At 39.0% G+C, this 25200-nt stretch overlaps 2 protein-coding genes across 3 annotated transcripts; both read left to right on the top strand.

Moving 5' to 3' along the window:
* The first annotated feature begins 1059 nt into the window (after window positions 1–1059).
* flvcr1 (FLVCR choline and heme transporter 1) lies at window positions 1060–17572 on the top strand. 2 transcript variants are annotated; one of them, XM_005452397.4, is made up of 11 exons: window positions 1060–1183; window positions 1294–2115; window positions 2577–2721; window positions 3482–3622; window positions 6314–6381; window positions 8267–8370; window positions 9294–9404; window positions 9802–9907; window positions 10256–10367; window positions 10479–10546; window positions 13066–17572. In XM_005452397.4, exons 2-11 carry the CDS (start codon window positions 1399–1401, stop codon window positions 13162–13164), a joined length of 1671 nt encoding a protein of 556 aa, XP_005452454.1. In that variant the 5' UTR covers window positions 1060–1183; window positions 1294–1398; the 3' UTR covers window positions 13165–17572. The 2 variants fall into 2 exon arrangements, with proteins under 2 accessions (XP_005452454.1, XP_025754725.1); XM_025898940.1 differs by having other exon boundaries at window positions 1116–2115.
* On the top strand, window positions 15615–24338 carry LOC112842455 (uncharacterized). Its single transcript, XM_025899066.1, has 5 exons — window positions 15615–15681; window positions 19830–20147; window positions 20607–20924; window positions 21650–21925; window positions 23236–24338. The coding sequence occupies exons 1-5, from the start codon at window positions 15615–15617 to the stop codon at window positions 23244–23246; spliced, it is 990 nt and encodes a 329-aa protein (XP_025754851.1). The 3' UTR covers window positions 23247–24338.
* Window positions 24339–25200: the final 862 nt, after the last annotated feature.

The following is a 25200-nucleotide window of genomic DNA, read 5'->3' as shown; positions in this document are numbered from 1 at the left end:
AACCAGAGAGGGCTGTGAAATGTTGCTTCCTTTGTATCTTAAAGTCCAGTAAAGAGATCAGCTGTGTGTAGATTTTACTGTAGGTGTGAATCACCTGTAGGATCAGACTTGCTGCTGCATCCAGTCTCACTGGGTCACACTAGGATTAGAGCAGATAATGCTCAGCATATGGACAGGCTACTTTGAGTATATGGAGCAGGCAGCGTAGTTACAGACTAAAGGAACAATTACTGATTAGTTTTATATTTTTTCAATCAGTTCTGTTCATGTTTACTTGTATTCCATTTACAGTATTAGAGGAAGAACCCATACAATCTGATAATCACCATTAAGGTAGGGCTTGGCGACTGTGGTGAGGAAGAACACGGTTTATCCAGGTCTCCCATAGGCTCAGGGAGGCACAACCATCTGTTGTGACCAAAGAAAGAGGATTGTAGATAAAACATAAAATCCACGAGATAGTGGCCAAACATTAGTCACATACAGTAGTGGCATATTAGCAGCAGGAGTAAAAAGAAAAAAAAGGAAATCCTCAGTGCATCATGGGAAGTATCGCAGCACCCTGAGCATACAACAGCATAAATATCACGTGAGTCAAGCGTGCCTGCTCCAGCCCTGCTTTAGACAAAGTAGATTCAAATCTAAAAAGTAGAGGGTGTGTCTATTGCTCCCAAACTGAGCTGTTTCCACGGGAGAGTAGCCTGACAGGCCGTGTTTCTAGGAACCACAGACTTTATGGTACTGAGAGGTCTCACAAGGAGCCCGGATCACATATGAAAATAACTCACTCATCTAATTTAGCAGAAATTAGAAACAGATTCTGAAAAAGTCTAACATCCAGAAACATTTAAATGATCTCGCGTTATTTTTTTGTTACATATTAAAGAGAAGGTGATTTAGTAACGAAACTGACTCGTTTTGACTTCCTAGCAGAGCATTTTCGTTACTAAGTGTCGCATCAGAGCTTCCACGGTTACCATTCACACATACGCCCAGACAGGCAGCACTACTAGATACTACAAGCTCATGCTGCTCTGCTATTGGTTCATCGCTATCGAAAGGCTTCGTGTCAGAGTCGGCTTAAAAGGTAGAGAGACGTATTGAAACCACCAGACAGGGAGAGAGAGAGAGAGAGAATCAAGTGTGTCAGACCGGGAGCAGCACGCTGTTTGACAGAAGCTGGGTATTGTTTTCAAAGGATTGCGACATGTTCGAGTATTTTCATATTTAGGGATGTGTAGTCTGCAGTTGTTCATATTTCAGTCATCTACAGCTCAGCCTTCTTTTTCACAGGTAACCAAATGAGGAAACCTCTCTGTTTCCTGCTCAGCTCGCCTCAGTCGATCATCTCTGGACTCAGCATCACACAAAAAGAGCAAAAGGCTGCGAACACGCATCATGGTCGCCGGTGAGCTCGTGCAGGAGCATCTGCGCGCGGGTACCGGCGCACCTGACGACATCACGGTCGGCAGGAAGGAGCCGGAGGACGAGGAACGGCACGCGGAGCGGCCACACGGAGCGGCGCACGCGGGCGGGGCCGGGGAGACAGGCTCAAAGCGCGCGCAGGAGCTGGAGGAGGACAAGGAGGCTCCGCCTGATGAAAGAGAGGTGATGCTACCCAACGGAGGAGGAGGAGGAGAAGGCGAGGCGGAGGAGGAGGAAGAGAAAAGGCTGGAGACCAGGGTGTACGCCCGCCGGTTCGCCGTGCTGGCCGTTTTCAGCCTGTACTCCCTCGTGAACGCCTTCCAGTGGATCCAGTACAGCATTATCACCAACGTGTTCACGCAGTACTACGGGGTGACCAACGACAAGGTGGACTGGCTCTCCATCGTCTACATGGTGGCCTACGTGCCGCTCATCTTCCCCGCCACCTGGCTGCTGGACCGAAAGGGTCTGCGCTTAACGGCCCTGCTGGGCGCCGGCCTCAACTGCGCCGGCGCCTGGCTGAAATGCGCGAGCGTGAACCCCCAGCTGTTCGCAGTCACCGTCACCGCGCAGGTCATCTGCTCCGTGGCGCAGGTGTTCATCCTCGGCCTGCCTTCCCGCGTGGCCTCGGTGTGGTTCGGACCCCGAGAGGTTTCCACCGCGTGCGCCACGGCAGTACTCGGAAACCAGGTTAGCGCGTGCGCGTGTCACAGATTATTGATAGGTTAGGTTTGTGTGGAGTTTAGTGAGCAGACCGAGTCAGGGGGGAAGAGAGACGTGATTCTATTTTAGTGATCATTCAGTTTTTACAGTAAATAAACAACAAACACAATAATAACAGCCAAGAATTCACTGACAATTATTGACCCCCCAAAAATTATTGTACCCACGAACGAATAGTCTAAATTCCAACATTTTCATTACTAGTAATAGAAAAATGAGAAAAACTAGGGACTCATGGAACATAATACTACTAATAAAACCTAAGAATAGGCCTATAGTAGATGAAAAATAATTCCTTAGCCACAGCCAGCTAATGGACAACACTATCATCACCAGATCATCAGCTCTTTATATGCTCAGTTTATCAATAGTAATATTTGTGTGAGTAAATAATCTCTTCTCTCTCTTCCTGTGCCTTGTGTTTGTAGTTGGGGACAGCCATTGGCTTCTTGTTGCCTCCTGTTTTGGTTCCTAACACCCCTGATAATGTTGAACTCACAGGTCACAACATCATGATTATGTTCTACGGTACAGCTGCCGTCTCCACGGTCCTCTTCGTCCTGGCAGTGATAGGTACACATTTAATATCACTCAGTCACACGCTGGCTTACATTATGCAAAGCAGCATAGGTTTTCTTGGTACTGCCAAATGTTTCAGTTGCCAGGGAGTGGTGCTCAGACTCAGACTTCTGTTGTGTACATGTGGACAGAGGCCTGCAGGTACAAAAGAACACTGGCACACCTCTGCTTCCTGGTACACAGGTGTGCAAGTGTGCTTTTGCACATCTAAGGGCCAGGTTGTCTTCTTGAGACTAAGATTATTGTAAATATTCTCAAAAACACTAAGCATCCAGTTCAGGATCATGAATTTGGGTTTGAGATTAAGATTCTGCATCATTCTGTAAACTGGGGTGTAAATAGTAAGTGTCTTTAAATAGCTATGACACGGTATGTAAACACACAGTGTTGAAACTGCAGCTGGTTTAAAACGAGCCAATCAAGAGATGAGATATTACCCGAGTTCCATTGCAGTAATTTCAGGAACTCCTGGTTTTGGCAGCAGTTCAGTCATTTCAAACTGCTGAGGCAGCTGACTTCCTGAAACTACCTCAGACTCTATAACACATCTTTGAATTGAGTCAAAAATAATCTAAATAAATCATTTATCATTCAAAATGTGGGTTGTATGTATGCAGATGTGTAGTCATTACATTTGATACCACATATCAATCATTTTCTAACTTTTCTGGTTCTTGTATGCTCACAGAGGCTCTGATTTATTTTCTTCTCACATAAAAGGTCCATCACTTCACTCTTTCTGCCTTTTCCACAGTCATAAAAGACAGACCTCCTCTCCCTCCCAGTCAAGCACAGGCTGTCTTACCAGACTCCCCTCCTGAAGATTACTCCTACAAACAGTCCATCCTCAACCTGGTGAAGAATAAAGCCTTTGTCCTGCTCCTCATCACCTATGGTAAGTGTAAAACACCTGATTTTTACATTGTTTGTCTTTATTTTTGGTAACATTATGGAGACTCTTTCAGGTCAGCAGATCTAATAGATTAGCATTACTCAAAACAAACCCTGGCTACACTCACTACTACACACTACTACGATCATTACCTCTGTTATCCTGACTTACAGCCTATGCTATTATAATCATGATGAATAGTAGCAACTTCTTCTCACCCACCATCATCACCTATACAGATTATCATTACAATGTCACAACCTTATCACTATAAAGTTACCCCAGATAGTAGCATTACCCATAGTACTGCTACACATATTTTCTTTCATTTGGTATGCTTTCCTTTTATGCTAAAATTGCTCCTCTATGCACACCTCTATTTCTGCATTCTTAGAAAACAGCCGACCGCTGTCTCACATTTGATAAGCTTCATTAAACAAACAGTGTGGCACCAAGGTTGAATTTCATAACCTTTTTTTGCTAGTGTGTAAATTTCAAGATCCTTGGGGCGATTTGTTCTAAAGAGAGCAGCACTGGGCCACTTAAATAATAATAACTGGATATGCTAATGACAATTGGGATGCTCACTTCATCTTCTCTCCAGGTGATATTTGAAGAGTCATTGATAAAACAGGGTCTGAAAATCACTGAGGGTATAAATCACATCCTTTATAAAGAGTATGAGTTGATACCCTCAAGAAAAAGGTACAGGATATCAAACTGTACCTCTTAAATAGATCGAATTTTCATAAATAGATAAAAATGTTTCAGTGCCTTTCCTAATCAAATTCTTGAATAGTAACAGGTGAAATTATAAATCAGTGCTTGTACTTGTGTGTTATCTTACATGATGTGTGTTCCTCATTTGTCCAAGACAATTTTCCCCTAAAGGAGACAACAATGGCTAATCTAATCTAACGCACACACACACAGACACACACACGGGAAGTAATTGCAATGCAGACAAACAGAGCTGTGCATTTAGTAATTTTCCATCAAATAAACATTAACTTCTAAAGTTGCAGCAATTCATTCTTGTGCTCTGTGAGTGAAATCAGTCTGAGGCCTCTCCATCAAGCACAAATTATGCATCCTACATGAGTCCTACTGCACTGGCAAGAGGACATTGTGGGCTTTGTAGTGATGCCACCTATCTGAGGGTTAGGCTAACAGATAACATATTTTCTACAATCATATCAGATTGTTTCTTCGATATGGGGTGCCTTAATTAAGTCTAGTAGGATTTCAGAAATATACATCAGTTTAACCCTTTTAAAACAAACCTTTTATTCCGTGTCCTTGGCAGTGGACGTGGAATAACTGACTTGCTAACTCTTGGTGTCAGCCTACGTCCCTCCTTCAGGAAGCTGAGGGAAGGGTGAGGTAGAAAGGATTTTACTCAGAATTGTAGAAAGGGAGTCAGACCTATTGTAGTCAGGAGGGGAGGTGGAGGAGGATAGAGATTAGAGCAAGACGGTGAAAGTGCAGAGGAGGCCGTACGAGTTATTGCAGAGCTTGAGCAGGGAAAAAGTGACAGCACCGTTATGGGTAAGAAGCAATGTGTAACCCAGGGCTTTAAAGCTTTTTGGGATTACAATGTGTACACACACACACACACACACACACACACACACACACACATAAATGTAGAATGCATAATGAGCTAAAATTTAGATTTTGTTAAAAACTTTTTTTGATTTCTATCATTAGTAATACATTTGCTAAAAGTACATTAAAGTTTGGCTCTAAGGGGAAAACAATAATGCCCTCTGGAAGGTGAGACCTCTCTTAAGCAGACTGCAACAGGACTACATCAGTCTGCTGAGACTGTGGTGTAGCTGAGCAGATGCTTCCCTTCACAGGCCAGTGTCCTGTTCTCCACTTTGTGCCAGAGAAACCAAATCCCACAACTTCAGTCTAACATACACAACACTTCCTATCAATAATAAACTTCAGGTATCGTCATTTCCTCAAAAGTTAGTATTCCCTCCTCTGAGCTTTCCTGTTTTGCTGTCTGGCCCTCCTCTACCTCGTCTCCTGACAGCACTAAGTCTGAGTCCTCTTTCACAATTCTGAGTGAAATCCTTTCTGCCTCACTCATATCACTCTGTCATGTCACATATGATCAGTGGGTGATGTGACCTAACAACCCTAATGATAATTAGGTGTGCAGAATGAAGTTTAAGGTAAAACGTCTTTGTTAAAATCATGTTTTAGTCTTCAGACATGTTACCTTCAACAACTGTTGAATGTCCATGAAATAAAAATACATTTTACCAGAAACCCACACAAAAATGAAAACAGTATCATTACATTATACCATTCTGCAGTCAAGCAAGACCAGATGTCCTTTACGTAGGACTAAAAATAAATATATTTTTTTTATTTTGCTGTCACATATTTCTTTTAACCACAATACTTATTTAAAAAAAATTAAATATCAAAAACTTCTCAGAGGTTCATGAAAGATGAGCTATAACGTCTGTTTACAGTACATCACTACTACTAATGCTACTTTTATTGTTTGGTTCTTATTTTAATGTCTGCTTTGATTGTTTGCATTCTTATACTTATTGTATATTATTTATAATTATAAACATCAAATTCAAGCTCAGTCATAATCCTCATGGATGAATTCAATTTTAAGATAAATGCAAAACTGTGCTCACCTTTGCCTTTGTTGTCTGTCTGCAGGTATAATGACTGGCTCCTTCTACTCTGTCTCAACACTTCTCAACCAGATGATCATGGCCTGCTATGAGGTAAAATCATCCATCTGTCCGAGCTGAGACTGGGCATGATGACTCTGGAGAAGTTATGAGTGTGTCACGGGGCCATTTTAGACTCCACACAGAGAGGCCCCACAGAGCATGTGAGGCAGTTAGTGCTAACCGCTGTTACACATTACAGTACAATAATGTAGCAGACATCCATGGCTACAAACACTCATCACAATCAAGTTGATTTGATTCTGAAGAGGCTGTTATTAATAGTTAACATAATAATCGTTATTCTGAGCTCTTAGCTCATGACGATATTCACATAATTTTGTAATTTTGGTTCTGGTGTCATTAAACTGGTCAATGGATTGCTCACCAGTTTGATATAATAATAAACATCTTGATCTTGTGCAAACATTTTGATGTTTGCATTGTCTGAGACAATATCCCACTGGTTTGAAATTTCCATCTTACTTATTCTGATACTTTTGATGTTAAGAAGCTCTTTCATTTGGTAAAAGTGCTGGAAACTTGCAAATCAACATGCTTACTTACTTATTGGTAAGATAACTCAGTTTTATCATATAGCAAGATGTCAAGTAATACCACACAACCTGCATACTAAATGTATGCATGTTAATCTGGCTTTTTTTTTAACTTAGGCTAGTAACTGTGATGCATCTGTTTCTGTTTTGATGCTTTTGAGACTTCAAAAAACACAGTAAAAGCCACCTAGAGACCGAAGCTGGGGAGGCATGAATGCGAGACATAAATGTTTTTAAAAATAACCCAAACAATAACTGGTGACAGTCAACAAAGCTGAACATCTCTCCGCCTTGCATACAAGTGTCTAATATATATACCGATTTCCGACCTCTACAACACAGAACTCAATAGACTCTTTAAGCATAAAAAAACGCTTAAATTACACATAAAACCATCTGATATTGCACATTAATATCAGTATAATCCATTATTCTAAAATCAGCAGCTGCAGTTCTGCGTATACTGTATTTTGAGCCAAAGGGCAAAAGAAAGCCTTCAGTTCACTGTTTATCTTTGATTTGACCCTCATGTTCTTAAAGGTTATGATGAAAAGAACGCGAGTGTGGACACGACGTGGGTAAAATAGTGTCGTCATAGTGGAAAAGTGTTACTCTGTCAGCACATATGTGCACCAGCTGATCCACTTCGACCACTGTAAACCATGTTTGTGTCGTTTAGGTTGCTCTGGTGAATGTAAAATGTAGACAAAACAGGTGTTAGGAAACTGCAGAGTGGCTGGAGAGGCTGAGAGGGAGAAATATACATAGAGGTTATTGAGAAAGCAAAGAACAGAGCAGCTTCAGATGGCTGCAATGGGACACAAGGTTATTGTCTGTGGCTCTGAGTTCATTAGCTGCTTTCATGCATGCCTGCATCCCACCATAAGACACACACACACACACACACACACACAGACAAAAAGCTAAATCAACAGAGAGCGAGCTGATTCAGTCACTTTGAAAGACTCATGTCTTTCTTTCTCTGTCGCCCTCAGACACTGTACACACACTGAGTGACGGAAAAGCTGATGCTCATTCAGCTGCTGCTTGTCTCAGCAACACACACACACACTGAGAGATCCTCAACCTTACATGACCTTATAAAACTCTTTGTCTCTTGGCTAAACTGTTAGATGACTTTGCAGTCCTCTCCCACCAGAAGCATTTTAAACCTCTGACCCCCCTCACCCCACCCTCCAATTAAGAGCCATCATACTGACAGAACATGTGACTATTTTTTAATCTCCACCTGTAACTGAGATACTGTATTCTCAGTTTAAAATGAGGCTAAAGCCCTTGAATCAGGTGCACTTCATTTCTGCACTGTGGCTCTTAGTGTAACCTCTCCTCTCCTCTCCTCTCCTCTCCTCTCCTCTCCTCAGAACCAGGAGTTGAATGCTGGGAGAATCGGTTTGACTTTGGTTGTTGCCGGGATGGTCGGATCCATCCTCTGTGGCCTTTGGCTGGACCGCACAAAGTTGTACAAGTAAGTGACACTTACACACTTATGTATACAAGCTATAGATATAGTTTATATTATAGGTAGGTGTCAAAAACATGACCCATCATCCTGCAGGATAGTTTCTGGATGGCAGAATTGTAAGTGTATTTTGCACATCTTTAAGAACGGTAATCCATTAAAGGCAGAAAGACTTCCCAATAACAAAGACTTTACCTTTGGTCTGCCAAAGGACACCGAAGTAAGACTGTTAAACCGAGGAGCTGTGCCAATGTGTTTCTGAGATATATTACAAAAGGCTGATTGATTTAAGAACAACTGAGACATACTGCTGAAAACTGATTGTGCATGTTTTCAGAATTTACACTGAAAAGGAGGAAAAGTGTTTTTCAGCGGTTATTATTCACTGCTCTGGTGCTATGGCAGCCTCCATGGCTCACTGGACACTGCCATGGCAGTATTTGCTTGAATGAGAAGGTCTATTTCACATTCAGCACTTTTGAATGTGTTTGAGAACAGGCTCTGAACCAATGGAGGCAGCATTTTAAGGTTGAGACAGGAAAAGGCCCTCCCCAGAGAGCTGACATACCATTACTAAAATATTATTGTGAACTGTAGCAGTAAGATTTCCCTTCCTGACAGCTAAGACCAGGCTGGATACTTCTGATCATATAGAGGGATGTCAGAGTTGTTTCACATGTCCGACACAAAGAGTGGTAATCCTTCAGCCAAGAGGATAGGTACAGTAAATTAAAGCATCCAAACACCTGCCACTTTGGACATGATTAATGTTTTCACATAGTTTTTGTCAGTTTGTTTTGGTCTGTGTGGGAAAAAACAGTTTTATATGCTGGGAAGTATTACAGAAGCATGAAGGTTGTCTTTGTGCTTGGTGACCATAATCAAATGAGTACGGGGGCTCTCATGTTTGCGCTGTTGCTTTTTCACAGAATCACAACACTGATCGTGTACATCCTGTCGTTTGTGGGCATGTTGGTCTTCACCTTCACGCTGAACCTCAACAACATCCACTTGGTCTTTGTCACTGCTGGAGTCCTGGGGTAGGTCCAGCTGTTCTTAGAAGCATTAAAGAAATATATATACATACAATATATTTAGTGTTATAGTTATGCTATTTAATAGCAACAACAAACAAACCAACAAACAACAGGCTTTAGCTTCCTTTTAAACTGAGCATACAGATCTCAGTTACAAATTGATCAGCTGCTTTTCATTTTGCAGGCTCTGTTTCTGATGCTAGTACGTTAAATTGTTTGTTTGCAGGCCACACATCTTTCAGTGTTTTTTGTTGAAACACACCCCGCCCTTAGGCAGATACAGAGTCGATGTTTACATGTAAATACCAAATGAAAATACATATTCTTGTACATTTTGTGGATCAGGTCATTGGATTTTGTTTTGATTCTAAACCTCGTTTCTGTGACTTCTGTGTTTCAGGTTCTTCATGACAGGTTACTTGCCCCTGGGCTTTGAGTTTGGAGTGGAGATCACCTACCCTGAGTCTGAGGGAACATCATCAGGACTCCTCAATGCCTTTGCTCAGGTACTCCAGAAGCTGTGCAACACTTTCTCATACTTAAGGAGTGCTTTCTATTTGCACTGTGGGCCACATCTGCAGTGTAAGCACTACAGAAGAAAATGTTAAGATTGGACCTCTTTCACCAAACAGATTTTAATTCCTTTAATAATAAAACATTTTGTTTTTTTTATCTGAAACATTTATTTAAAGAAGCTAAATATTCTTTTTCATTTTATACCTTTTGGCAACAGATTTTCTGCATCTTATTATCACTTTGCATGTGATCAGAGACTACTATGTTTTTTAAGGATGTAATGTACTTTATTAGCCTTCGTTGCTAACATGGTATGTGGGTGTTTACCTATGTTGCAGATATTTGGGATTATTTTCACTCTGATTCAGGGAAAACTGACCACAGACCATAATCCACTGGCTGGAAATCTCTTTCTCTGTGCCTGGATCTTCCTGGGAATAATTCTTACAGGTAAGCAGTGTGTGTGCGTGTGTGGGGTGTATATGGGTGTGACTATGTGCTCATTAGTGCACGGTAAATCAAATATTAGATTTCTAATGTTTTATCATGTTATGTTTTCAGCCTTAATCAAGTCAGAACTGAAAAGACACAATGTGAACATGGGAGCAGATGCCAATCACCTGCAAGCGGTAAGTCCTTCCAGGAATGTTTAAACTAGATTAAACAATTTAGCTAAACAGTGAAATAAAATATTAGTATTATAAAATTTAACCTAATAAAGTCTGTTGAAAGTAGAGTCTTTATCTGGAAACAAACAAATGTAAGTTCACAAGCTTACAGAAAATGAAAATTATATTTTTATTGTAATGGCAGAAAAGTAGCAATAATTGATTGTAAATGGAAACCATTCACAGGCACTTTTTAAAATATGTCTTTTACATTATGTTGTTGGCTTTCTGTGTCCTATACGGCTGACTGTATTTAGTCTGAGTGTCTCTTTGTGTGATATTTTAAGGTGACCTTCAGAGGTGACAGATTCTTGAACCTTTCTCTACTCTCCCTGAACATTAAGTCTCTTTTTGTTTCTGTTCTGGCATTTAGCCTTGCAAATTGTCCTCTAAGCAGACAAGGCTTTAAAACGCTATCTTTTTACACATTATCTTGCTGCCAGCTGGTTGTTTCTAATGATTTTGCTTAAAACCCTTTAGACAAGCCAGGCCTTTAAATCTGTTTAAGGACTCTCCAGTCAGTTGATAGACCACCTTCCCACCATCCTGCTGAGTCGCAGTTGAAGTGCCCTTTAGAGACCTCAATTTATTCAGGCTCTCCTTCGTTGCCTTTATCAAATTTGACGTTTTAAACAAATGTTTCACACATTCATTTGTAGGTTATGAGGTTACCACAATTTAATAAATGCCTCTGAATACAAAAACTAAAATAAAATAGCAAAAATAATGTCTCTGTCCAACTGTTCCTCTGCTTCAGGGGTCACAAGTAATGCCTGCATGTTTTTATTGGTGCCATCTGGTGGCAGTGTTAAGAATAACATTTTAGTAGGTGCTAAATAGAGCACAGGACTGTGCCAGCTTCAACCAGAACAGAGATTTAATCACACAAAATCTACATTTCATTTCTTTATTTATTTCACACATGGTTCAACAGTGTTTCGTTTCCTACATACAGATCCTCCTTCCCATTAATATAACACTGCACCCATGGGTGACAAGGAGCAGGAAGAAGAATAAATTCTTGTTAGCACCTGCCCCCTATCTGCAGTCTAATTATTCTTACAAGAGGGCGCCAACAACCCAAAAAACCCTCTAACATGTATCTTTATGTAACAATGCAAACCTAAACAACAAATCAGTATAATCAGCAATATACAGCACTACTAAATGGCAATGAACATTTTTCCTTCCACATTTAGCCCAAATTACTTTCATGTTCTTCATATTGATTTATCCTTTTAAATATGTAACACATTTTAAAACGGTGCATGTTTGTACAACTCATGAGATTATCTTGAAGAGAATTCCATATTCTTATACCCTTAACTGTCGGACACATTTGCCTTTGTGTGGTCCTAGCAAACTGATGCTTAAAGTCAAACTTCCTCCTACTGTCCCCACTTCCTGAACACAATACAAACAAACTTTGTAACTTAAGAGGTAATGTATTATTTCTTGCCTTAAACATGAATAATAATGTCTGTAATTTCACTAAGTCTTCAAATTTCAACAATTTCGATTTTATAAACAGATTATTTGTATGTTCTCTATATTTAACATTATGAACCGTTCGTACCACTTTCTTCTGTAACAAGTATAGAGGATTTATATAAGTCGCATATGTATTCACACTTCAGCACAGTAACTGAGATAGGGGAAAATTAGTGAGAAATATAAAATATGCATTGCCTTATAATCTAGTATATCTCTGACATTACCCAAAATATAAATATTTTTAAATATCTTTTTTCTAACATGTTCAATATGAGATTTCCATTTTAATTTATCATCCAATACCACCCACAAAAAAAACGGAGTTCAGTAACTCTCTCAATCGGAACTCCATCAATGGACAGAATTACTTCATCCTCTTTTACCCGATTTCCAAAAATCATAAATTTTGTTTTTGTCAAGTTCAAAGATAATTTGTTTACATCAAACCAGTTTTTCCATTTAAGAAACCATTAATTCAGCCAAGTCTTTCAATTTATCCCCAGCACAATAAAGATTTGTATCATCTGCAAACAAAACGAAATTTAACATTTTGGACATATCGCAGATATCATTTATAAATTAAAAAGTTTTGGTCCCAAAACAGAACCTTGAGGAACCCCACATTCAATTTTCAGTCTTTCAAAGGAATTGTCTAAATAATGCACATACTGGGACTATTTTTGGGACCTATTTACATAAAGATAATGTGGATAATAAATTGCAGAAAGAGTAATGCTGGATTTGGATAAAACCCTGAATTGCCACATTTCTGAAATCAACATCTCAGAGAAGCCTAAAAGCATGACGAGAAGAGATGTAAATAAGGAAATATTTTATAGTTACAAGAGTCACGGGAGTAATTGTTTGGTGGGTTATTTGGCAGTTACTAGAAAAAGCCCAAAAAGAGATGTGTTCATCATGTCTGATTAATTACATTACATTGAAAACAGACATCAGTTCATTTTGATTTCTTGTTTGTGTCCTAGCTTACTACTGATTGTCCCGGAGACTTCCCTTCAGAAAAGAAATCCAACGGAGTCAAGATGGAGCCCTCAGTCAGCTTCTCTCGTGAAACCTCACTGTGACCTGCCAAGTCACCCAATCACAAACAAGTGAGACTATCTCCCTGCTCACCTGGGAAACAAGTTGGCATCAAATACCTACAGCAGTACCTGCTTTTTGTTGCCAAGCCTAATCTCCTCTTTAACAATCGGAAAGTTGAAGGCGCTGGGCGTGAGCCAGGTCTAATTAAACACAGCCACAATCTACAGGTGATTTAGGACAGGTGTCTCATGGATGGGATTGGTTAATGTTGTAACCAAGCTGCCTGACTCCTTTCAAAGCTCCTGGAAAGATTGTTGTAGACTGACATGCAGAAGACACTCCACTGCACTTTACTTAGCTGTAAGTAAAGGATGGCACTCTAAGCTGGTTAGTGAAGGAAAACTGACTGGTTAACCCCCCCCCAGTTCCCAGACGACTATGACACTGGTTCCTGTAAGGGGAAGCGAACAGAGCAATCCTGTTCAGTTTTATACTGTCACAGATGTTAGGCCACCATTTCCTGAGTTTACTTGAATTATTCTTTGATGCTCTACTCTAGATGTGAATCTCACTGTAAATATCTATTACATTTTTTTTACATGGCAGTAATCAAAAAGGTACTTTGACTCAGATTACCTCCTGGAATCTGTTTCAAACCTGCTTCAACAAAGAATACAGAACATGTTTACTGTTTTCTAAAAAGCAGCATGAATTTCAATAGACTGTATATAAAGGATGGATGTAGGCACTGTGACATCACCAACCCACATTTTGAAACCTCAGCATTAGCAATTTAGCAGCTGCCACATCATGTTTCTTTTAGAGTCAGAAGTGACCATATTTAGATGAGAGGGTGGGGTGCTAGCTAGGGCTCAGCTAACTTTCGTTAGCAAGCTGCATCCATAAAGTGCACAGGTCCACAAACACTGATCCTAAATAGTTCCAAGTAAAAGACTTCAAATTATGAAAATAATAATGAATATTTAAGCTTCACAGACAGCTTGGATGGGCTTTACCACACAGACAGCCAAAAGTCTTTCAAAAAGCATCGGCACAACGGAGACGTCAATTTAGGGAAGTTGGTTTAAAAGATTCAGTTCAATGAAATTTTATTTATACAGCACCTCAAGGCACTTTATCTTCTAAGGTAGACCCTAAAATAATGCATACAAAGCGAAACCCAACAATCATATGACCCTCTATGAGCAAGCACTTTGGTGACAGTGGGAAGGAAAAACTCCCTTTTAACAGGAAGAAACCTCCAGCAGAACCAGGCTCAGGGAGGGGCGGCCATCTGCTGTGACCGGTTGAGGAGAGAGAAGGAAGACAGGATAAAAAGCATGTTGTGGAAGCGAGCCAGAGATTAATAACTAGTATGATTCAATGCAGAGAAGTCTATTTACACATAGTGAGTAAGAAATGTGACTGAAGAAGAAACACTCAATCATGGGAATCCCCCAGCAGCCTATGCCTATTGCAGCATAACTAAGGGGAGGATTCAGGGTCATCTGATCCAGCCCTAACTATATGCTTTAGCAAAAAGGAAACTTTTAAGCCTAATCTTAAAAAGTAGAGATAGTGCCTGTCTCCTGAATCCAAACTAGAAGCTGGTTCCATAGACGAGGGGCTTAGCAGAAAGCTACTTGCCCGTGTGGCACACCTGTGAATTAAAGGAACCACACCCTCACTTTAAGCCTTTAACTTTATCCAGATGGATGGGTTATAGCTAAAAAGGAAACTCAGCTCTAGTTTAGTTGTCATGGTGGGAGAAATTAGCTTCGCCCCAACTGTTTCTTGCAAATATGTTATTTTCATGTCATTGGGTGTTTCAACATGGGCGTCTCTGGGAAATGACTCATTTTTGGAGCCAACGGCAAGTGGCCAATTGAGGAATTGCACTTCTATGCTAGATGATGTCTAAAAATCACCATGAAGACCTCATTGCTTTTAACTGTAGTTTCTTTTTACCACAGCATTATGTATAGATGTGTGCTGTTTTGCTGGACACATTTAAAGCTGGAGCGACATTTCATGGTGACTGAATGCACCTACTTGCTACGTCCAAAAAAATCCATTCAATAGTTAAGGAAATTAATAATCCCTGAGCATTTTAACTTCTTCCTTCTGTTTACACACAAAAATAGTGTAGGATCAAAACACTTGATCTTAGAAGCTCTTTTTATAAAGACACACACAGTCATATCCTAATGTGAACACATCCAGTCACAAAGAGCAAATAGTTTAGTTATCATTTGGAGGGAAGGCGAAAGCTGATGACTGTAACTCGGCAGTAATATTGCTCAATAAAACAGATTGTGCAAATCATAAATATGTGACAAGCCGAATGTGCTGCAGTGTTTTCCAAATTTGGACCAAACAGAATGTAAAGATTTTCTGAGTTCAGCGCACAATTTTAAACACAGGCACAACTTTAGGCCTTTTTCTGACATACTTGATTTCAGATGAGTTTAACTCTATCGGTTATGTCTGCATGTCACGGCTGGTCGAGCTGCTGTTTGTGGGACGAGGAAAGCAGAGTGGACAGGAGAAGCACAAAAGTTTGACATATGAATATTCTCAGTTTAATATTCCTACTGTATCCATAAAAGTTTTTTTCCTTTTAAAGTCTTGCGTAAACGCAGATACTTCGGTCTTAGCTGACACGTAGCCTTGTTTCATGTTTGTGTCCATGCTCATAAACCATGTAAGAAACATTTGTTTTCACTTATTTTGACCTCATAAGTCCTGGTCTATAATGTGAACTGCATGAAGTCAGACTTTGATTCTATGTTTACTTAAAAACTGTAGATTAGAATAAATAACAGACAATTACAAATCTACTAAATATGATGCAACAAAGCACAACAAGTCCTACGCACCAGGTGGCCTCTTCAGTAGATGTGCCGCACTTGTCAACCTTAGGGCTAATTTGTTATGGCCTACTCCTCATACTTGATGGGTAGGAGGGCTTAAAAAATCTGGCTCACCATCATAGACTTTTAACTGTCCATTCTTTTGTTCTTTTAATTCAGCTTAAAACTGAAAAGATGTAGAAAGAGAGCGTTTGTTTTTCTCCTCTGTGCAAGATTTTTTGGTATAAACATTTTTATTTTTCTGCTTTCTGCTGCAATCTCACCAACTCTTCACTCCAAGAGGATTCATGTCAGTTTACAGGTTCTCTTTGTTTTTTTGGAATGTGTAAGTAAATAAATATTGATTGGCAATTAGATATTGATACAACAACCTGAAACATTTTACTTTTTTATACCCTACCTTTACGGTGGTAGGGTATTTTTCCAAACAACTGTTAAAGCCTCCGTTAAACCTTTTTGTAGTTGAAAAAAAAAAAGATCTGGTTATACTTTTTTTATCTTTAAAATACTTTATGTGTAAAACCTTTAGGAATATTTCATGCATTTTTCCTGTTTTCTGGCTTATTGTTAATCAAGATTTGTTTTTTGTTTTTACTTTTTCTGACTCACTGATATTTGTCACTTTTATAAATTACTAAAAGGTTTTATCTGGAATATAATTTTATTTATTTATTTTCAGTCTATTGATTTTCCTGTGAGTACGTTACAGAAAACAGCACTTAACAATTACAATGATGAGGTGGTGAATAACATGGCCTCGTAGTCTGAAAAGACTTCAGCCTGTGGGGCAAAAGCTGTAAAAATATTTCATATTTTGTCAGCCATATTTTACACTGTCTACATCCAGTTTTGAACATTTCTTCATATAATAGAAATAAATTATGTGAAATCAGTAAAGCATTATATGCTTCCTTTGTCTTGGGTATCCTGTTTGCATTAACTGGGTCACTGGATTTAGTGGCTATTTTATATCACCATTAGAATCTGTTTTTATGCAGCAGATGTTTTTTATGCTTTTGCATGATTGACAGTTTCTGTTTTCTGACATGTAAAAATCAAGTAGTTGAGGGTAGTTTACGACTTTGTTCTCCCACACAAGTCTAATCTTTAAAGGCTAAATAGACCAAAACAAGGTGCTGTACATCGCACTGCATTGAGCCCGTAGCTCACTGGTATTCTCTCAAATGGTCAGCCAAAAGTTAAAAATAAAGAAAACTGGTTAAAAATTTAAATTTTTGCAAATGTGGAGGACTATTTTTATCTGTGGATGGATACAAGAGATGTACATAAAACTTTTAACTGGATGTATTTTTTCTTGTTTTGGGTCTTTGTAGAGAATTTTGTTTTGACTGTAACAAAAACATGAATAATGTCACTTACCTGTGAAACCAGGATGTATATTGTAAATCTCAATGCCAATTATTGTTGAATATTTTCAAAGAAATAGCACAGTAGCCGAAAGTAGCTTTTATTTTCAGAGAACGTGTTATCCGGACAAGTGAAACTTAAAATTGGAAACACCAAGAAAATATCTTGTTTTTCTTCACTGTCAATAAAAGCATTTTACTGTAACATATTTGTTCTTACAGATTTTTTCTCTGTCCTCTCATTTTAACATAAATTTTACTTCATGTAAGTTGCTCAGTTTGTCTATTTGGCAAAGCTGACTTGGGGTGACCAATGTCTCTAATTTTGGTGAAACTGAATTCAGTTCAGACGATTTCTACCATCACTGTTTCTCATGAATGGTTAGTTTTCTTGTTTCACATAAGTTCTTCTTGGCAATAGCTTTGACTCCTTTCTCTACCTTGTTCAGTTCACTTGCCACTCTGACTCACTTCCTGTATTTGTACCGTAACCTTTAACTTCTTCTGATGTCCTGTATTATAAAGCAAGTTCAAGATACCTTTCAGTTGTCTGGCTTCAGTTACCCTAACATCAGCAGTCAGTCTAGCGATTGCAAAGATGTGGTTATCGACTCAATAAGTAAACTCAGAACTGAACAATCTAGCTGATCTACCTATAAGTTCATTTACCTGAAAGTGAGTTAGACTGAAAGTAACAGACAAAAAAAGTTGCGTGTGAGAGAGAGACAGAGAGGAAAGTTGCTGTTTGAAGCTGTGGGCAGTTTGATAGTATGAGGTTGTAAGAATTTATTACTGATATTTACCAGAGAAAGACAAATACTTTACAAGATACTATATAAAAATAGCATACTGAGGTAGGAGGGTTCTTCCAGGAACTGTGACACTGTTTTCCAGAGAACTGATCAGTAGGCGGTGACTTCGTACCTGTGTTATACCATAGATGGTTACAGCTGCTTTCACAAGTTTATAAAAACTCATCGTGGGCAAGAATTTCCTGATAATTCTGGGCTTTTAACAATTTCTTTGAACTGCTCTTTTTTCAGGATGCCATGATTGTACTGCGTAGGCCTTTAATGACTTTAATAAATAAGAATTAGGTGCATATAACAGCACAGTGGTGCACTGGTTAGAGGTGGTTTCTGTGTGGAGTTTACTTGTTCTCCCCATGTTTGTGTGGGTTCTCTCTGGGTACTCGGCTAATTGGGGATCTTAAAAAGGCCATGTCCTGGATATACCCCGGCCCCCGTCCTACGATAGCTGGGATAGGCTATCCTTGTGTATGTGTGTGCATTTTCCAAAGAGGATGTTGGTTTATGTATTAGTGAATGTGGCTTGCAGTATCAGTATTTACCGAGAAAGCTATAAAAGCCAAACCAAGACAGGAAACGCATCCAAAAACTCCAAAGTGACCAATGTCAGTGGCCATGACGCCTTATAACATGCCCTTTCAACCTATTTTTGGCTGATGAGTTGGTGCTGTTACATAATTCTTTACTCATAAATACAACCATCAACAGGAAACGCAATCACTTGTGTACCAGGAAGCCCATTTTGAGCCTGTGAGATGCAACAACTTGTAATAATCCTGATTTTTATGCTTCAGTTTGAAGGTAATTATTCAGATTTTCTTTTCTTGGCTCTGTTATCTATGTTGCGATGAAATATATACATTTTAATTGATTGTTGTTGCCATGTGGAAAAAAGAAATACCAACATCTAAAATATATTTTTAGGTTTTGGATCATAATTAGAAAAATTCCATTGAATTCGGTTGACAATAGAATGTAAAGGGTTTTTAGATATCATATAAGTCATCATAGATCACTTGACCCAAAGCATAAAGTGAACTAGGGATCTTACCCTGGATCTTACAGTGCATATACTTTCACTGACTGTTCAGTCCGGTTGAATATACAGCAGTTGAAGGAAGAAAAACTACGAGAAAAACTCAAAGCTTTGATCTTTTAAAAGTTGTTTTAAGAGAGAAATATAGTTTGTCCATGATTTTTTTGAAAAAGACAAAAAACTTAGTAGTTATGGCTCTGTACTCCAACACCAATGAATTAATTTGTATTTTATTTTCGTATTTTCTTAAATATAAGGCCCAGTGCAAGTTAAGGAAACTCCAGAGTTTCTCAAATCAAAGAAATGTAGTATTCTTCAAAAGCCAAGAGCCACAAAAGAGCATATTTTCAAGTTATTAAATTCAAAAGTGAATGCGGAGACCCCCAACTGAAGGTAGCTGCATTAAAGACGTAGCAGAACACTTCAGGGGGGAATCACAACATTTGGTGATGTCCATGTTTTCCTGACAGGCAGTCACTGTCTGCAAAGTTCTTTCATGAAACTGTTAAAAATATATTTTAAATTATGTTCCTTTGTCCCGTTACTATTGAGCCACGGTGCCTTCCTCATCTTTATTGATGATTGGGTAGACTAGAATAAACACATCTTTTTTCTTTGCAGTATGCATCAGTAGAAGATACATCGCTCTTAATTACAGACTTGGAGATGATGCCATTCTCCCCTGTGACAACGCACCCCCATTGGACTCAACATGCTCCATCGTTAGCTGGTTTCACAGCCGAGACCTACCTTGGACTACAGAGGTGGTTCACAATGGAAACATCATTGAGAAAACAGCCCAAGCTACCAGGCTGAGTCTGTACAGTAACTGCTTCCTGGGCATCAAAAGCATCACTTTGAAGGACTCTGGTGTTTACTACTGTCGGCCTGGGGACAACAATGCACTGCTTACAACTGTGTATCTAAATATTCTGACAAGTGAGTACACTGACCTGAGCGAACTTGATTTGCTAGTGATATTTAGAACCTCCTATTGAATGATTCTTTCCCAAACTGATCCCTGCCTCACACACTGCTATGAAACACACTCCATATTTATGTCTGTGTGATTCTCAAACAATTTTCTAGGCCAAAATATGAAGATTATTATTGTTTTTATTTAAAACAGTTTCATTATGAAAGATCATTAGAAGGATATGAACATGATTTATTGGTGTAGAGAATTCAGTGTGAGGCATTTGGCTGTTCATTTAAAATTTAAAGGAAAAAAGAACCCAAATGATAAAAATATAGCGAAAATACAGAACACAATATAATTTGATTTATGATTATTATACATGTTTCAAAGCATTAGGTTGAATAGGTTACATGGATTATTCCATTAGAATTAAAGTACAAAAGAAATGAGTAAAAAAGTAAACATGTATTTCTTTGCAGCGGGCATTGGTGTAAGATACTTCTACCTTTATTACAAATCGGGACATGATGCCATTCTCCCCTGTGACAACGCACCCCCACTTGACTCAAGCTGCTCCATCGTTCACTGGCTTTACAGCACAGATCGATCTGGGACTGCTGCCATAGTTTACAATGGGGCCATCGAGAAGAACTCAGCCCGAGCTGCCCGGCTCAGTCTGCACAGTAATTGCCACCTGGGCATCAAGAACATCACTGCTGAGGACGCCGGTGGTTACTGCTGTCGGCCTGGCAAGAACACTGACCAGGACACAGTTGTGTATCTACATATTTTGAATAGTGGGTACTTTAATTAAGCAAGAATCTCACGTTATATCCTCGTCTTCCCTCTGACTCACTCCCAAACTGATCCCTCACGCTCTGCTATAAAACACACTACATGTATTTGTGTCCTCTTCTTTCTTCTAATGCCTTAATGGGTTGCCAAAGTGAATCATCTGCCTCACCCTATCCCTACCATCCTCCTCTGTCATACCAGCAATCTGCATGTCCACCTTCACTATATCCATGAATCTTCTCTATGGCCTTCCTCTTTTCCTCCTGCCTGGCAGCATCATAATTAACAGTCTTTGTCCAATATTTGTCCAGTATTTCCTCGGGTTGGGCCGTGGAGTGTTCAACATTTAGAATTAGAAGCTGCATACATTGAAGTGTATTCAAAATGGTATAGGCTTTAGTTCCCATGACCCTGAATGTAATAAGTGGAAGAAACTGGATAGATGGAAAACTTTTAGCATGCAGTAACTGGAGAGTAGCAAACGAAAGTAACAATGTTTTGACTAAACATGAATGATGAGATGTATTATGATAAAAGGCTTTTGTTTGGGTGATTTTAACACTTCAGATTCATGCTGACCTTAGAAACAACACCTTAAGAATAAAGTCCCACTGATGAGTCCAATGAAATGTGCATAAAGCTGTTAAACATTAGAATTAGTTTGAGATGTGGGAGCAGTTGTGATGACCTAATTACGTTTACTTTGTTTATCACCTATTTCTACCAGTTTCAGCATCTCAGACACTAAATGGGGATGGAGACTTCACATTAGAGTGCTCTCTGTTCAGATACTCTGATCTCCATCCTTGTGAAGAGAACAGCATCCGCTGGCTGGACGAGACGGGAAAGGTGCTGCTTGACAGAGGTGTCACGAACACTGGACGGACGTGTGTTTCACTTCTGACCGTGAAACATCAGAGAGGCCACAGAAAAACATACACCTGCCAGTTTGTTAAGGAAAACAGCGTGAAGATAGAAGCTCAGTACACACCTGTCTTCACAGGTAGGATAAAGAACAGTTTGATTTTCACATATAAAGCTTTGGTTTCTTACTGTAGCTTCTAAATGTTCAAAACATTGATGTTGCTGGACATTGACTATAAGGTTACAAGAAGGAAATTTAAGAAATTTAGGAATGAAAATTTTCCTTCTTTCACAGATTCCACAGATCTGTGTCCTCTGAGCTACATCATGTTGGCCCTTTGTATTGCAGGACTGATCCTAATAATTGCAATCATTGCTCTGATGAGAAACAGAGGTTAGACAATTCAAATGATATCAGAGATGCAGGATATAGGTTTTGCTGCAGAATTTCAAGCACAGGATCAGTTTGGAAGGCTTTCCTTTTGATTTGGACGTTTTTGACCTATGAATGATTACATATAAGTTCGCTGATCAAAACTAATCAGACATTTCAGTTGAATTGCTGTTCTGTTTCTTTAAAAGCTTGAAAACACCAAAGTGAGTTGAAGCTTGAAATATGTAGGCTTTTTGCTTTAAAAATTTAGCTAATGCTTACAGTTTAAGTTATCAGTTATCAGTATGAGTCATCCAAAGTGCCTCTTGGACGATTTGGTAGTTTTTGAAAACCTATAAACATAATACTGGATGAAACTAGGACTTTATTTCATAGTTTTGCTGTTACAGGAACACTCTCATGAGTTAATACAAGATAGACATGCAAACCTGTCTTATTGCAGGATTTGTTATAAGGAGGAGGCACCACCTTGTGGCATCATTCAGTACTGCAGCATATTTACTTGAATTACTGTTACAGCATTAGATTAGATTAGATAGAACTTTATTAATCCCTCGGGTGGGTTCGGTAATACTACTACTAGCATACTACTACCTCTACTACTACTACTAATAATAATAATCTGGTCTTTAACAGGCCTTAAAGTTGGATAAGTGCAACCTCAGATGAACAGCAACATATGCTGTTGACACTGTGTCATTTTTATTTAACAAAAATGAAACAAAACTGCATAAGCAAACATGAAAAAGCACAGCTGTCACTGGAGGCTCTGCCAGGAGAGAAAGCCTCTTCTCTCTTAAAGGAATATGGCAGCAGGGTTTAGGTTTATAAAGTGGCACCTGAACAAACCACAGAACATCTGTGTATCATGTTTGCAGAAACCAAACAAAGCATATCAGTTCAAACACCTCATAGCAACCGTCTAAATTAACAACACAGGCATTATTTTTTATGTGTCTGTAATACACCATTATATACAAGCTATTTCATTAACATTATATTTTTACTTCGACCTTAAAGTGTTTTTGAAGATTTACTTGTGTTGTACTTAACAGGTTGTTGGTGAACGTGCTGATTTCGGTGACCCTGAAAGGCAGTGCTGAGCTCAGAGCACCAACTTCATCTCACCAGGAACAAAGAGTCATCATAATTCTTTTTAATTCTTTTTCATTTTATAAATAATTTATATTCTTCAGAAAGATCATGTTTACTTTCTCTTTCTTGTGCTTTGTGGCTTCTCACTTCCTGCACAAATACATCATGAAACCTTTGGATACCCTACAAGACTAAAACACACTGTACAATGCGTAACTTCTAAAAAAATTAAATAATCTAATGGAAAATGCTTCATCTTCTGTTGTGCTTACAGTAAAATTTTAAATGTTTACAATGTGGAAGTTTACCCGTAGCCTATGTAAAGATGAGGTCGGTAAACGATGTGGATAATTTTCTCCCTCTGCTTTTTTAGGTAGATGTTGTTGCTCACAGTGATATATGTATTTGTATTCTACAGTCAACTGGATTAAAAAAAGCAGGCTTGGTGCTTTTTATGCTCCTTTTTCATGGTGAACAGTGATATTGGAAGTCTTTTTTCATTAATTATGCCCTGATCAGCTTTTCTGGAACCCCAAAATTCTGAAATTTCCATCTCAGAGTTAAGACCTCAGGATCCTGCTTGTGCATATGTGTTGACAAGTGATCAACACATATGCACACATGATCACTGAAAAACCATGTGTCTCTAATTTGAGTAAAACTAGGTGCAAGTCAAATTTTAAATAACTTAAAAAAAAAACTTTTTAAAAACGTAAACACATCATTGGCCAGCTAAATCGTTTTTTCCACCAATAACACAAATAAAATATAGTCAGATGTTTTTTGTGTCATTAAAGCATTTTCACTCCACCAACCTTAAATGACAGAAGGCAGAAGCTGCATTTGTTCCTTGGACTTAATTTGCTGCGAACTACACTACTGAACTAAACAATCTATTTGAAGGCTATTTATGACTAAGAATAACCTTTGACTTTTTAAATAGATCAGATTTAAACTTTCAGAGTTCCATCTATTGTCTTCTGCTCATCCAATTCAGGGTTGCAGGGGCACTAGAGCCTGTCTCAGCTGCCATAGGGCGAGAGGCCAGGTATACTCTGGAGGTCACCAGTCTGTCAAAGGGCTAACACAGAGAGACAGACAATCATTCACACACTTGTTTTGTTTTCTAAAAAAAAGTCCATTAAACAACTGTTACAGCTGCTAAAATCATGGCCCAAAGGGCCAAAAGAGATGGGAGGTAAAACAGTCAACAAAATCAGGTTTCTAGCTAAACTAATGGAAACAACACCAAAACTAGATTGTGGGTAACTCCCAGCTCTACTTGTAATTAAAATACATAAATAAAACAAAAATGTCATACCCATGCTGATGGTGGTGATGGTGGTGAGGGAGGAAGAGAAAGGGAACAAGATGTCAACTGCCAACTTCCACGCTCTGACTTCTCTGGCTTTATATACGTGGACGAGTCTTCTGCAACCAATCGGCACTCTGGGTCTGTCCAATCAGAGAGAACAGAGCTGGTTAATGAGAATGACTAGAAGACAATAAAAGGATGATGAATAAATCAGTGGCCCACACAACACCAAGGATCACTGAAGCATTACTCTCACCTATAGCGGCACCAGTGTGTTTTTTTCTCTTCTTTTTAGATAATTTATTATGTAAATTTATCAAATGCATTGTGCATTTGGAGTATTGCATTTCCAGGGAAGAACTTTAATCTAATTTAATAAAACAGAGTTCTCAGCATATTATGCCTTTCCTTGTGTCTTATCCTGTGTATGTATTTAATTGCAGCCCAGAGTTTGAAATAATGAGGATAGAGTATGTGCAAAGCTCACCTCAGGCACACAGCTCTGGATGTGAAAACAGTTGTTCATTCAACTTTCTGTTGCATGTGTTGATGAGGAGCAGCCAATCAGAAGAAAGCTTATAAAGCTATAAATGAAGATGTTTTCTGTCAG

This window comes from Oreochromis niloticus, linkage group LG15, assembly GCF_001858045.2.
Source record: "Oreochromis niloticus isolate F11D_XX linkage group LG15, O_niloticus_UMD_NMBU, whole genome shotgun sequence".
NCBI classification, from domain to species: Eukaryota; Metazoa; Chordata; class Actinopteri; order Cichliformes; family Cichlidae; genus Oreochromis; species Oreochromis niloticus.
The sequence above is the reverse complement of the archived record's forward strand: the minus strand, read 5'-3'. Positions and strand labels throughout refer to the sequence as shown.